The following is a 13,663-nucleotide window of genomic DNA, read 5'->3' on the forward strand; positions in this document are numbered from 1 at the left end:
AACTAATGCAGATTAAACACATATATGTGCACACACTCACACCTCTCTCTCTTGCGTCTCTCGTTCTCTCTTCCTGATTCAATAAACACACACACACACACACATACTGATAAACCAGATTGAGAACATTGATAAGCCACCACCTCCCTCTATTACTCTCTTTCTTGAGTCTCTCATTCCAGCAAAGTATTTTCACCGCCGGAGCTAGGTTTTCATTCGGTGAGCCTCCAAGAGCGAAGCGACCATCAGTGTATGTGTGTAGTTGTTCAGATCCGAGATTTTAGGGTTTTTAGATGCTCAGGTGGTGTCAATTTCTGTGTTCATCGGTGTATGTATGTGATGAAGGTCTGATTTTCAAACACTTGTTCAACGCCATTATTTCCATATCTCAATTTCTTGAAGGCCCAATCTTCAGATTCTGATTCAATTTCTTGAAGGTCCAACATGCAGATTCTGATTCTTTATAGTGACTCAAGTTCACCACCGGAAGGTGTTGCAGATATGAGTTTTAACTCGTGGTTGTTCTTGTGTGTGATGAACCCAATAGAGAAAAGGAGGGGTGGGGTTTACGAATTGGGAGGGTGGGTTAGGATGCTTCAGAAGACTGGCCCTATTTTTCATGAGAATTTTTATAAGGGAATTCCATTTGAGATCAAAAACTGCTCCAGTTCTAGGGAATCATTTCAATGATGGTGGTTCTTAAGGTTTTTTAAGGTGGCTCTAAAATTATGTTACCTGGTGTTTTTGTCATTGAAGGGACGAAGAAGACGATGAGAGAAAGAGGGTTTTGCAAGTGGAGAGAGAGAGAGAGAGAGAGATGGATGGGGTAGGATTTTTTTTTATTTTTTTTAAACATTTAATACTAAAATTAATAAAGAAAATAGAAAAAACAAATCAAAAGGGTAAAAGAGTCATTTTAAATTGTTCAGGGATCAAATCCACGAAAAATTTATGATTTTGGACCAATGATGCAAGTTAGAAACTTTTTGGACTCAGTACATAATTTTTTGCTAACCACAGTACCAAATTTGCAGTTTTGTATTTTTTGCTATCCACAGTACCAAATTTGCAGTTTTGTCTGATAATAAAGAAGCAACTTAAACCCTCGTCCTGGCTCACTACAGTCTTCAGGTTTTGCAATCGGACTGACAACACTACGCCATGTTTAACCTCGCAACCAAGCTGTCCAGACTAGCCAGGGGCCGTTCCCACTCACCCACGGTTGTCAGATTATTCTCCACGAAACTCCGTCACCACTTTAAGCCTAACCCAGTTGCTCTTCAAATGATCGATTATGCCTTTTCCCTTTCTAGATCCCAGAAATCAGGTCAGTTTCCCCCTTTGTTGTGCGTTTCGAATAATCCCGTCAATACACATTTTTATCAGTTTACTATCCACATTTTTACGTGTGAGTATGTGTAGATGAATCATATGGACAAGGTTTGTTGGTGCTAGAACAGTGCGAATCCAATCAGCATGATGGTAATTCCAAGGGATTGGTTCTTCTTGCGATGTCGACCCTTTTGTCTGAGAGGTGATTTTTTCCTTTCTTAATCCATACTCCTTTTCACATTGGGAGTATTACTTAAATTATCTGAGTAGAAGCGTTTAAATTTAACCAATCCATTTAATCTGTTACTTCTTTCTATTCACAGAGGCAATTTTCTTGAAGCTATTGAGAAATTGAATACGATTAACGACCTAAAAGTTTCTTCTTTCCCTCTTAGAGGTAATGCAAAGTACTAATACCGAATGCATTTCATGTATCTGAGTTTGATCAAGTATTAAAAATTTACCAAGTTCATTGTTATTTCTATGATTTGGTTTAGTGGCTACTATGGAAGCTCTTGCAGGACTCCATTTGGAATTAGGAGAAGTAAGCACTGTCTGTTTGTGTCTGTGCTTCAATCTTTTATCCAAATTCAAATACATAAACTCTCTATGTTCTTTGGGTACATAAATATCTGGCTATGGTTCCCTATATAGGATGATACTTCTTCAGTGATAGCAGATGTTTGCTTGAATGATTTAGATGCTAACAAACCGGAACTTAATGATGGATTTGGATCATTAAATGCTCGTGCTAGAGCATTAAAAGGGCTTACAGAGCTTGTTCAGGGCAACACAGATTCATGTATGTACTTAATTTCTGATAGTTGCATCTTCTTGTTTGTATGTAATCTAATGGAACATTTTCTTTATGCAGCCCAATCTTGTTTTACTGGAGCTGAAGATAACTTGGGAATTGGTAAACTCTTGCAACTCATGTCTCATTTCATATCAAGAAACATTGTTATAACAAAATATTAATTCTGTATAGGGAATGATGCTTTGTCATATGCTGAATTCTTGCATACAACACGGGATTTTAAAACTGCAAAAAAGTTGTATGAGAATTTAATCAAAGGGATACCAGAAAATAAAGATTATAGTGATCCATATAACTTGGCTGCTGGAAACATGGTATGGGAGGACATTCTTTTGGCAGCAACTTGTGCTTTAGGACAACTTGAGTCACACATGGGGTAATACATCATACATCATACATGTATTTCAGACTTCTTTCTTTCTCTTTTTCTCCATTAAGAGCCTGTTTCTTTTTGTCCCCATGAAGTAAAAAAGAAACAATACCTTACCATAAAATGCTTCTTACTCTAAAATCAAAACCTTTGGTTACATTATATGAGGTGTGTTTTGTGATTCAGGAACTTTGGTGATGCTGAAGAGATACTAACAAGGGCACTGACAATGACTGAAGAACGTTTTGGTTAGTATACAGCTGTTCATAATCTATATGTGATTTATGGTCAACTACTTGTTGTGTGTATTTTGACTCTTATGCATAATTGAATATGTTGTAGGTTCTCATCATCCAAAGATTGGAATAATATTAACTTGCATAGCTCTCATGTTTAGGCACAAAGCAACAATGGAGCATTCTAGTTCCCTTATGGTCCAAGAGGTTAGAAATACTCACTAAAACTAAAATCATTAGACTTTTTATAGATAGAAGGTTAACATGGTAATTTTCTGTTTATGGCATTTCGTTTTAATTACTTATGTTGTTTGGATATTATAGGGACTTTATAGAAGAGCATTAGAATTGCTTAAAGCTCCTCAATTGGAAACTGAAGGTAGAGTTAAGAAAGAAAGTATCGTGCTTATTGCCCCTTAAGTGGAAACCAATTTGATCACTTATATTATATATCTTTCGATGTAGCAGTTGAACAATCAAAAGTGTATAGAAAGGATATAATTGCTCTTGCAAGAGGTACAATTATCTTCTATTTTTAATTGTATCTAACTATAATAAGTTATTATATCCAATCTAAGCAACAAAATATAACTATCCGTGTAAAAGAAATGGTCCAAAGTGTCACTTATTACAACACGTAACTTTTGTCCCATTAACATGAGTCTCAGTCCTTACTACATTACAACCTGTTCTGTACTGTCATGTTATGTCATGTACTGTGTAAATAACATGATGGTTGTTTGTGAAGGTGGGTATGCTGAGATCCTGTGTGTTCAACAAAACCGTAAGGCTGTGGGTGAGCAGATGAAGAGTTGGGCCGAGGGTGCATGGAATAACCGTAGACTCTCGTTATCAGAGGCATTGGATTTATCCAAAATCACCATTATAGATGCTCGAATAAGCAGGGCTTTGTAGAGTCTTCAATCCATGAAAGTTTTGATAAAAGTTGATCAACTAACAGAGTAACAGTGTGACTGTAAAACCTTGTATAACATGTTTGATCTTTGAAAATAAATAAATATAATCTTGGAACTTTAGTTAAACCTTTGCTAAAGTAATGTTCTTACGTTAGATGATTGATTTTAGAGATAAGCTATTTTTACATGATAAATCTTGAAAGTCGAACATTAATTTAATTTCCAACAAAAACCTAGATGCAATAGGTCATAGCGATACATCCTCAAGATATATCTATGTCTATATTTACGTATATTTTCTCCAAAAATATGTGTATCATGAAACGAAAACATAGACAATCACTTATCACATCACTAGGTTAATTGTTAGTATCCTTTTTGGGCCAAGCCCGAAACAAAAAATGTGCGAAGGAGCCCACTCATGCGCTGTTTTTTATATCTTAAGTTACTTTATGTTTAGTTTATATATTGATATCGTATTATATTATTTAATTAATTTACCTAAGCATGCGTCTATGTGTTGGTGCGGGAAAATTATATATGTATAATAAGTAAGATATGATTTACAAAAAAAAAGGTTTTATTATAAATAAAAATGCATTTTTGATTTGTGAAGACAAAAATGTAAAAAATATGATATATTTTTACAACCCTACATGAAAACGAATATGTATTAAAAGATTAACAAGGTTTTTGTAACCAAAATTTAATCTGTCAAAATGATTTTATATATATATATATATATATATATATATATATATATATATATATATATGTGAGTTCAATTGAGAAAATAAAAAAGGTTGAGAATGGGGGAATCATTCTCAGCCACTCATTTAATCTAAGCATAAAAAGACACGGTGACAAACTTGTAAATATGTTAATAACCTTCAATCTCGAATACGTAACTATAGAGAATTCGATAACAGTTCGTTCATCATCAAAATTTCTCCTCCAACCTTCAACAATCATCCAGTGTTAATCAATCATCGATATTCGTGGCTGGGAGGTTCGCCGTTCAAGACAGATTCGCAACCCAAATTCATCAATTTCATCGATTTCTTTGTTGAATATTCCGAATGTTCGTAGCTTGCAAGCATTTGTTAAAGTTCATAACGAATTTGGAACTGGAATTTCCCAGATTCGCAAACGAAATCAGTTGGAATCGGAATTTCTTCGTTGTTCATGAAATTGGAATCGGAGTTCTGGACTCGCAGTCACAGTCGACATTGAAGGACTCAGAATTGGTACTCACAGGTTCCCAATCGGATTTTCGGAAATCAAAATCAAAATGAGAAATCGATCAGACATATGATGTCGCATCTGAAGTCGAAATCGGAAGTATATGATGATTTTGGAATTGATAACTTGATGTTTTTAACATTTTTAAAATAGTTAACTTGTATGCACTCCAATTGTTTGATGAAATGCATAAACTAAATTACCACGTTATATTCACATATGAATATGTTTTCTCACCTGAATCAGCATATGATTATTAAAAAGACAAATCAAATATGCAATTCTGTATGTTATTCATATGTGAATAACATATAAAAATTATATATATTTGTCAAAATACCTTCTAATATTCATAAGTGAATATATTCACAAGTGAATATACCTTGTAATATTCATATGTGAATATACCGTGTAATATTCATAAGTGAATATATCATCTAATATTCACAAGTGAATATACTATGTAATATTCACATGTGATATACCATGTAATACTACGTAATATTCACATATGAAATATCATTTAATATTCATAAGTGAATATACCATCTAATATTTACAAGTAAATATACTATGTTAATATTCACAAGTGAATACATCGTTCAATATTTAAATATGAATATACTATGTTTATTATATGCTATATTCATATATGAATGATACTTAAATTGTAAAAAAAATAAATCATACTTTTTATTCATAAGTGAATAACGAATGTACTGTAATAAAACCTGATGCATTTTTATTCACTTATGAATAACGATAGCTGAAAATATAAAAAAAATAAATTTTTTATTTTATCTTAAAACTATATCAATATGGATGTCTATTTGTAGAGAATAAAAAATCATGAATTTTGGTATATTTAAAATCATTTTTTGATAAAAATAGCTTCTAAAAATTAAAAAAAACGAAAAAAACTATGTTTTTGTATATATTAAGGTAATGATTAGCATAGTTTAAGAAAATATGTTTTGTTGGAAAACACATGTCTATTCATTTCCCATTTCCGTTGGTACGACGGAGGCTTTTGCGACAAAAATAAATGAGTGACTGAGAATGATTCCCCCATTCTCAACTTTTTTTTTTCTCAATTGAACCCTCCCCTAGATATATATATATATATATATATATATATATATATATATATATATATATATATATATATATATATATATATATATATATATATATATATATATATATATATATAACAAAGATGTAAAAATTGGAAAGTTAAAAAAAACTATCTAAAAAAGAATAGTAAAAACGATTTTGTCAAAAAAAAAGTTGTGAAAATATATATGAAAGAATTTGTAAAAACAATTATATTATAAAACAGAAAAAAATCAATTTTGTAAAAAAAAATGAGGAAAATCTATAAAATTAGGTTCGGGCAAAATTTATAAAATACAATGAAAGTTGGCCATAATTGTAAAAAAGAAGAAGAAGAAAGAAAAGTGTTTGGACCAATATTGGTAAAGATATTGAAAATACTGAAAACTGTAAAAAAAGGAAAAACTTAATAAAAAATTATTAAACGTATTGTTCACCCATCTTGTAAATTGTATATGTATTATAATTTATAACAGAATGGCTCCTTGAGTTTTGCCAAAAAAATAAATGGTTTAATTTTTAAAGTTAATAAAAAATAGAGTAAATTACAGAAATGGTTTAGGACTTCCTGTCCAAAAAAAAATTCCTAAAGATTTAATCCTCCCCATCTGTGGATGATTTTCTTGTGAAAAAGGTCTATGGATCTTGTTTTTTAATCTTTCTACTCACCAACATACATTTGACTTTAACATGCATTTCAAGAGATGTTGACGTGTTGTAGTAGGAAGATCGAAAAACATGAAGAAAATGTAGAAGATCTTAAAAAGCTTTTATTATTTATTATATAATTATTATTATGACACGATCATGTGAAATTGAGGAAACATTGTCTCTTTTCGTGCTTCATAGAAAGACGTGGAGTCGTTTTTAGGTTCTTTGTGTTTTATCACAACTGTATATTGCTTGTTTGTGTTGTTTTGATCCATTATATTATTTCTTAATGTAAAATGAAAAAGCATTTTATTTTCTTTACGTGCTTCAATGAAACTATTAAAGTTCTTTCTATTTTGATGCAAATTTCGATTGCTTGTCTATGGTGTATTCATCCTTTATATTAGTAATTGAGATGTAAAATGAAGAAAACTTTCTCTCCCTTTTCAAGCTTTAATTGATAATTGGAGAATCAAATTGAAATTCATTGCAGCCGGAGACAACTTTATTTTCTTTTGTAACCGGCAAATAAATATCATTAAAATGAAAAAAATCTTTGTTGCATTTGACAAGTCTCAATAATTGTCCACCTAATCTCATTCAAGTACAAATATGTGTAATCTCACTTGTCAATTTATTGGTCATTAACACATGTTTGAAACATCAAAATAAAGTTAAAGGATTAAAATGTATAAATATATGTTTAAGAAGTATAAGAAACATTTTTTATACATAAATCCGTCAGTACTAAAATCTTTTGATTATTCAATATCATGACAAATGGTCCTTTTACTTGCTCCGAATCGATAAACTCAACGAAAATAACCTTAGACCATCCATATAAGGCTTTAAAAGTGGGTTTGAAAGTGACATGTCATTATTTTCTTCAAAGTTAAAACGATCTTGCAAATTTTCCAATTTACCTTACAATGCCAACAAAGCAAATGGACCTATCTATTCACTATAATTTATAACTTTAATGTATACTTTTATTATTTATAATATCAAATTATATTATTATTATCTTATAAAAAACGAGCATAATCATAAGTTTAATATGGTAAAAATCTGAAAATAGTTAGCACATCATTCATTCAACCACTCCATGATATTTTGATATAATATTGCAATATGTTTATACCGAACATAAATCCATTCACCATATCGTCATTTGGTACATTGACTTCGATCAACTTTATTATCTTTGATAATTATCAGTTAAAATTATCATCTGTAATTATGCTCTATGTTTGTTTGATAGATTGTTGATCGTAATCTATAATATTTACTTATGTGGCATGTCTTTCAAAGGTTTGTAGAAAAAGAGAACAATAGTTTTCAATGTTCTGTATATTCAATTTCATTATAAGACTCTATATATATATATATATATATATATATATATATATATATATATATATATATATATATATATATATACAATAATGTGTATATATACAATAATATTACATGAAACAAAAAAGGAAACAACCATATAATAAATAAAAGGACGGGTAATATAGGAAAGAATCTATTTGAATCAATCCTATAATATGGATTATCTTGTAATGCTCTCGTCAACATTCCCCCTCAAGTTGGAGAATGGATGTCGATCATTCTCAACTTGCTAAGAGAGTTTTGAAACACTCTTCTGCATACGACTTTAGTCGGCATATCAGCTAGCTGGTCCTTTGAAGTAACAAAAGGGAGATTAACTGTTTTTTTCTCAAGATGATCCTTGATGAAATGACGATCAAGTTCCACATGCTTCGTCCTATCGTGTTGGAATGGATTACTGCGGCTTCGTTGTCACAGTATAGCTTCATCAGGTCACTTTAACTAACTCCTAGGTCTTGTAAAATTCGCTTAATCTATAATTACTCGCATACACTGTGAACCTTTCCCCTGTATTCCGCTTCGACACTGGATCTAGCAACCACTTTCTGTTTCTTACTTCTCCATGTGACCAGATTTACCTCCACACAAGTGAAGTAACCTGATGTTGATTTCCCATATGTTTTGTCTCCAGACCAATCAACATCAGTATATCCCATTACTTCACCTTGATTTTTCCTAAACCATAAACCTTTCCCCGTAGCTGCTTTGAGGTATCATAAAATGCGATGAACAACATTCGTATGATCTTCACTTGGAGCATGCATAAAGCGACTTATAACACTGACAACATACACAATGTTTGGGGATGTATGAGAGAGATATATCAGCTTTCCCACTAACCTTTGGTATCGTTTGAAGGTTTGTATCGATCAGATATACTTCAAGTATGTCAAACAAGAACAAACTAAACTAAGCAAATAAAGAACAGAAAAAGTAAAGAACATGAAGAATTCTCCAAATTGTCTTTTAACAAGAAAGTGTTTGTTTTCACCAAGAAAACAGGTTGTTACAAAGACGGTCACCAAGACGTTAACATTAGGGTTTCACCCTAATGTTGAATATATACTAATCTATACAAGTATATCCCTTGATTGAAGGGATTGTATCTAATCTATACTAAGAATCGATCTTCATAACAAAGATATCAGATCTGCTATCTATTCTATACTTATATGTATCATTACGTAATATACAAAGTTACACAAGATAACTATCTACACGTTGGCGCTGATAAGTCTTGAGATGCTGGCGTTGATGCTTATCTTGACGCTGGCGCTGTCAGTTAGCGTATAGAGTGTTTGACTCATCAGATCATAAGGTGTGACCTTACACTCGTGCTCCCCCTGAGAGTGAGATTGAAACTTTAAGATCTTCATTTTTAATGACACTCCTCCTGAAAAAGTGTGACGTCCAATTTTTGATTATCAGTAGTAGAGGCAGCGGACGAATAAAAATGAGTTGATGTGAGCTGATAGAATGTTGATATCATCTTGGTCCCCCCTTAGATTTTGCTTTTATTCAGATCAATAACATATAGCAAGGTATATAACAAGTTTCTACCCCTTTTTGACATCAGCAGTAAATACGAGACTAGAGGAAGCGATCAGGGTATCAGAGTTACAACTTGTAATCTAGTAAGTTTGTGATGTCTCTTGATAGTGTGGGTTTAAACTACCAATCACTGACATAGTATTGCGAGATTTCGTCAGCATGTAGTTTCATATGCTGACTCATTAATTACTTTTATTAAAAGAAAATGACAAGAGTGGTATGATGCGTGTAATACATTCTAGTGTGAAATGTACCCATTGGCAAAGGGTGTCCAAGTTTTATCAATGTATGACTAATACAGTGAATCATTAACTTCTTAATAGAATAAATGTTGGGAAAGAATGGGTAGGTGCGTGTAATACATCACGAACAATGATATACCCATCGACACAGAATTTTCGAATTCTCATTAGCGTCTGGTTGCATACGTTGAATCATAAAATTCTAAAGAAGAATATATGGAGAGAATGGATTGATGCGTGTGATAAGTTGTGGTGTTTAGCTTAACCATCAGCATAGATTTTTCAAGCTCTCATCAGCGTATGTTACATTAAGCTAAATCATAAAGATTTGAAGAAGAATGTAAGGGAAAGAGGGGGTTGGTGTGTATGATAGTCTACTGTACATAGACTAACCATCAACAAAGTGTTTCAAACTTTTATCATTGTATGGTATATCACAGTGAATCGTAAAGTTTTATTAAGAAGAAATTAAGTAAAGAATGGATTGTTTCAGTACGCTGAGGTAGAATCAACGTGAATCATAAACGGTGTTAACTCATCAACAATAAGTGTTTTAAATTTCGTATCATAAAGTTACGTTGCAGTCTAGAACTTTAAAGTTCACTATCAACGCTTTTAATATGGTACCAGACAAAATAGACAAGAAAATAAAAGCATAAGAATTAGTCAACAAGAAGAAATAGTTAAAAAGGAATATACAGCTTTTTCATAAGCTCTCTACATAGCCTTTTCAGAAGAATCATAAAGGTAGAAAACTTTTTGAGAGAAAACACCAAAAGGAGATCTTTTGAAATGAATACTCATTAATTAATTTCCTTTCTTCGAGATACCTACCCTTCAATTTTGGCTATAAAAGAAAACACAAGTAAGCGTAAATACATCAATATACAAAACAACTTGCTACAAACCAAGAATGATAAGGCCATTTATCGATGAGATATTGCAGATGGATTCCAAGCATCATGTTTATCAAGAGCAAGAGGAGCAGAAAGTAGTCTTTGTAACCAATGAGTTAACTGGCTCAAATCCATGAAACCATCATGTTGACAAGATCAACATGAGTGAATTCGAGGTTTTATCAGATTATAAGTCAGTAGATGAAAGTAAGACTCATTGTTTTGATGGTTTCCCTTGCATCCATAAAATTGAGTGGACGAGAAAGAGGACATTATCAACAAGAAGAGGACATGATGCCACTATTCTTCTCAACACCAAGAGCATTCAGAACATTCTAGATGACTCCAGCTCTTGCAAACTTTGGAGGAAGGAGGCACAGATAAATCTTAGATAGGCCTAAAAGATAGATAAAAGAGAGAAAAGAGAATACTTGTAAATATTAGAAGCAAAGTTTAAGAAAACCATATAAAGATCTTTACACAAAATAAAAGAAGCACTTGTTTTTGATTTTTTGTGTTTTTTAGAACGCAAACAAAAGTAATGTTAATTCAAACGAGTTAGAAAGCAATTAAGTCATTGAAAGCATGCCAAGATCTGCAATCAATTTGTTTAGTCTTTTCGTCCAATGCCTTGGTGAAAATACCAGCCAGTTGATCAGTGGATGGAATGTAGAACAACTCCATTTTTCCCTTTTGAACGATGTCCCTGATGAAGTGATGACAGATATCGATGTGCTTGGTTTTGGAATGCTGCACCGGATTCTGATCATCTGAATGACATTGGTGTTGTCACAACAGATGAGAGTCTTTGAGAAGTTTAGACCATAATCTAGAAGCTGATTTTGAATCCATAGAATCTGAGCACAACACCTTCCAGCGGCTACATATTCAGCTTCAGTGGTAGAGCAAGCCACTGATGTCTGCTTCTTGCTGGACCAGCTTACCAATCTATCTCCAAGAATTTGAGTCCTTCCTGAAGTACTTTTACGATCAATGCCACATCCACCATGATTGGATTCAGTGTATCCAACCATCTTGAAATCAGAATCACTAGAATACCATAACCCAAGATTGGGTGTATGCTTCAAGTAACGAAAAATTCTCTTTACATTGAGAAGATGAGATTCCTTAGGAATGGCTTGATAATGAGCACACAATATGGTAGAAAACATAATGTCAAGACGACTGACAGTAAGATAGAATAGTGAACCTATCATTCCTCGATACAAAGTTGCATTCATATCAGCGCCGGTTAGATCAGCACCATCAATTAGTTGTTTAGCCTGCAGACCTAAAAAGAAAGTTAATTCACCCATCATGTGATGGGTTTTAAGCATTACATCAATCATATGGTGTACATGCAAACCCTAAAGCTTTGGATCTAGTTTTCTCTATTGTACATGCAAATCATCCAAAGCTTATAAACCCTAATTTTATCATACTAAAATCGAAATCTATAACTAAACAGGTTTAGATGAATACCTTTCAATAGTAGCAAGAATATTCAACCTTCAAGAGCTTAGTATCACAAATGTAATACCTCTGATTGATCACAAACATCAAAGCAAGTTGGATGATCTTGGAGAGAGGGGAAGGAGGCTCAAAATCGGCTCTGGATCTCTAGGTTTTTTTCTGATAGTCGATTTCTAATGCCCTAGGGTTCCTTTTATAGGTGAGCTGCTAGGGTTTCAGTCAAAACCCTAATTAGATAGCTTAGGCCTTAAGCAGTCCAACAAAACCTTCTGGAATAAGGCCTTTGGACGTATTCAAGGTGGGCTTCCTCCTTGATTTTGTCCACCCCTTGATCTAAAGGATCCACAGCCCAAAATACAATTATCCTATAATTGCAATTCCAGTCCCCTAAGTTCAATTAATATCTTTTGATCACAAAATTAATTCTTAATTAATTCTTAACCAATATTAATTAATCAATATGATTTCTCTTTTAATATATTATTCATATAATATATTAATAAACCATAATATCCCCCTTCTCCACTAATCATCCAGTTAAGTTGCTCTGGTGAAGGCAACCCAAAAGGACCATGCTACTATCGGGTCAAGTACATACCAGATATAGTTATAGGCTTAGACACCTAATCCAACAGTCTTCCACTTGGATAAGTCTAATAACTATAATTGCAAGTACGACTTCAAAATCCGATTAGCAATTGTAGCTCTCAAAAGCCGTTGTCAACTCTGACCAAGTCAAATGACACGTCCTATAGATAAGGGATCGTATAATCCTCCGTTCTCAAGATATCGTGTGGACAATCACATGGAACATAGTCATACTTATTGTCTAGCAGTTTGTTTCTCGATCTCTGATTTGTCTGACATAGAACTTAATTGAACACATCAACTTAGTCCTTACCGGGCCTGACACATAAGTCAAACCAAATCATCGAGGGGCGCAAGATATCGCTTTTATCCTTGTGGGACAAAAGGAACAGATAAACTTCGACTTATATGCTTGTATTATTTGCTCATCAAATTTTACGCAACAATACGTTTTATAACATCAAGTTACTGATGCGTTTACGCATTATCAATGCACAACCAACTCGCAAACAACGACTCATATATCTAGGTTTAAATACTATATGATATTATCGTCTTACAATCACTCGTGATTAAATTCCATGAAGTGATTCAGGTAAGCGCGAGTTTAATCCAATACTCAATTCTCTTTTCAGGAGCACTCATGAACGTTGCAGCAATCTTTTGCTATGTCCAAACACTTTAGACAGTCTACAAGCCAATTCATGATAGTCTTCTTTCATACCTACTTCCAATGTATGATCGACTGTGGATGGTTCGAATAATCTTATTATTCAGGAAGTCAAAACATGCAAAGTGAAACAATAGTAAATAATTAACACAAGACATAAACTT

At 32.8% G+C, this 13,663-nt stretch overlaps 2 protein-coding genes across 2 annotated transcripts; one reads left to right on the plus strand and one right to left on the minus strand.

Annotated features, from left to right (window-relative positions):
* Positions 1–1,064: 1,064 nt before the first annotated feature.
* NDP1 (Tetratricopeptide repeat (TPR)-like superfamily protein) lies at positions 1,065–3,798 on the plus strand. Its single transcript, XM_079048549.1, has 12 exons — positions 1,065–1,327; positions 1,423–1,534; positions 1,656–1,729; positions 1,830–1,876; positions 1,987–2,134; positions 2,207–2,248; positions 2,321–2,525; positions 2,706–2,767; positions 2,862–2,962; positions 3,080–3,134; positions 3,224–3,271; positions 3,504–3,798. Exons 1-12 carry the CDS (start codon positions 1,162–1,164, stop codon positions 3,668–3,670), a joined length of 1,227 nt encoding a protein of 408 aa, XP_078904675.1. The 5' UTR covers positions 1,065–1,161; the 3' UTR covers positions 3,671–3,798.
* A 7,539-nt stretch (positions 3,799–11,337) lies between these two features.
* On the minus strand, positions 11,338–12,084 carry LOC145113890 (secreted RxLR effector protein 161-like). The gene has a single exon (XM_079049933.1). The coding sequence runs from the start codon at positions 12,082–12,084 to the stop codon at positions 11,338–11,340; it is 747 nt and encodes a 248-aa protein (XP_078906059.1).
* Positions 12,085–13,663: the final 1,579 nt, after the last annotated feature.

This window comes from Lactuca virosa, chromosome 5 (assembly GCF_052849685.1).
Source record: "Lactuca virosa cultivar CGN04683 chromosome 5, Lactuca_virosa_CGN04683_v6, whole genome shotgun sequence".
Taxonomy (NCBI): Eukaryota; Viridiplantae; Streptophyta; class Magnoliopsida; order Asterales; family Asteraceae; genus Lactuca; species Lactuca virosa.

What these genes read in the sequence shown, in the direction of transcription:
- NDP1 (XM_079048549.1), top strand. Translation starts at nt 1,162, where the DNA reads ATGTTTAACCTCGCAACCAAGCTGTCCAGACTAGCCAGGGGCCGTTCC. An exon ending in TCGACCCTTTTGTCTGAGAG is followed by an intron (nt 1,535 to 1,655) that starts GTGATTTTTTCC and finishes TTCTATTCACAG; the next exon opens with AGGCAATTTTCTTGAAGCTA. An exon ending in TATAATTGCTCTTGCAAGAG is followed by an intron (nt 3,272 to 3,503) that starts GTACAATTATCT and finishes TTGTTTGTGAAG; the next exon opens with GTGGGTATGCTGAGATCCTG.
- LOC145113890 (XM_079049933.1), bottom strand. Translation starts at nt 12,084, where the DNA reads ATGGGTGAATTAACTTTCTTTTTAGGTCTGCAGGCTAAACAACTAATT.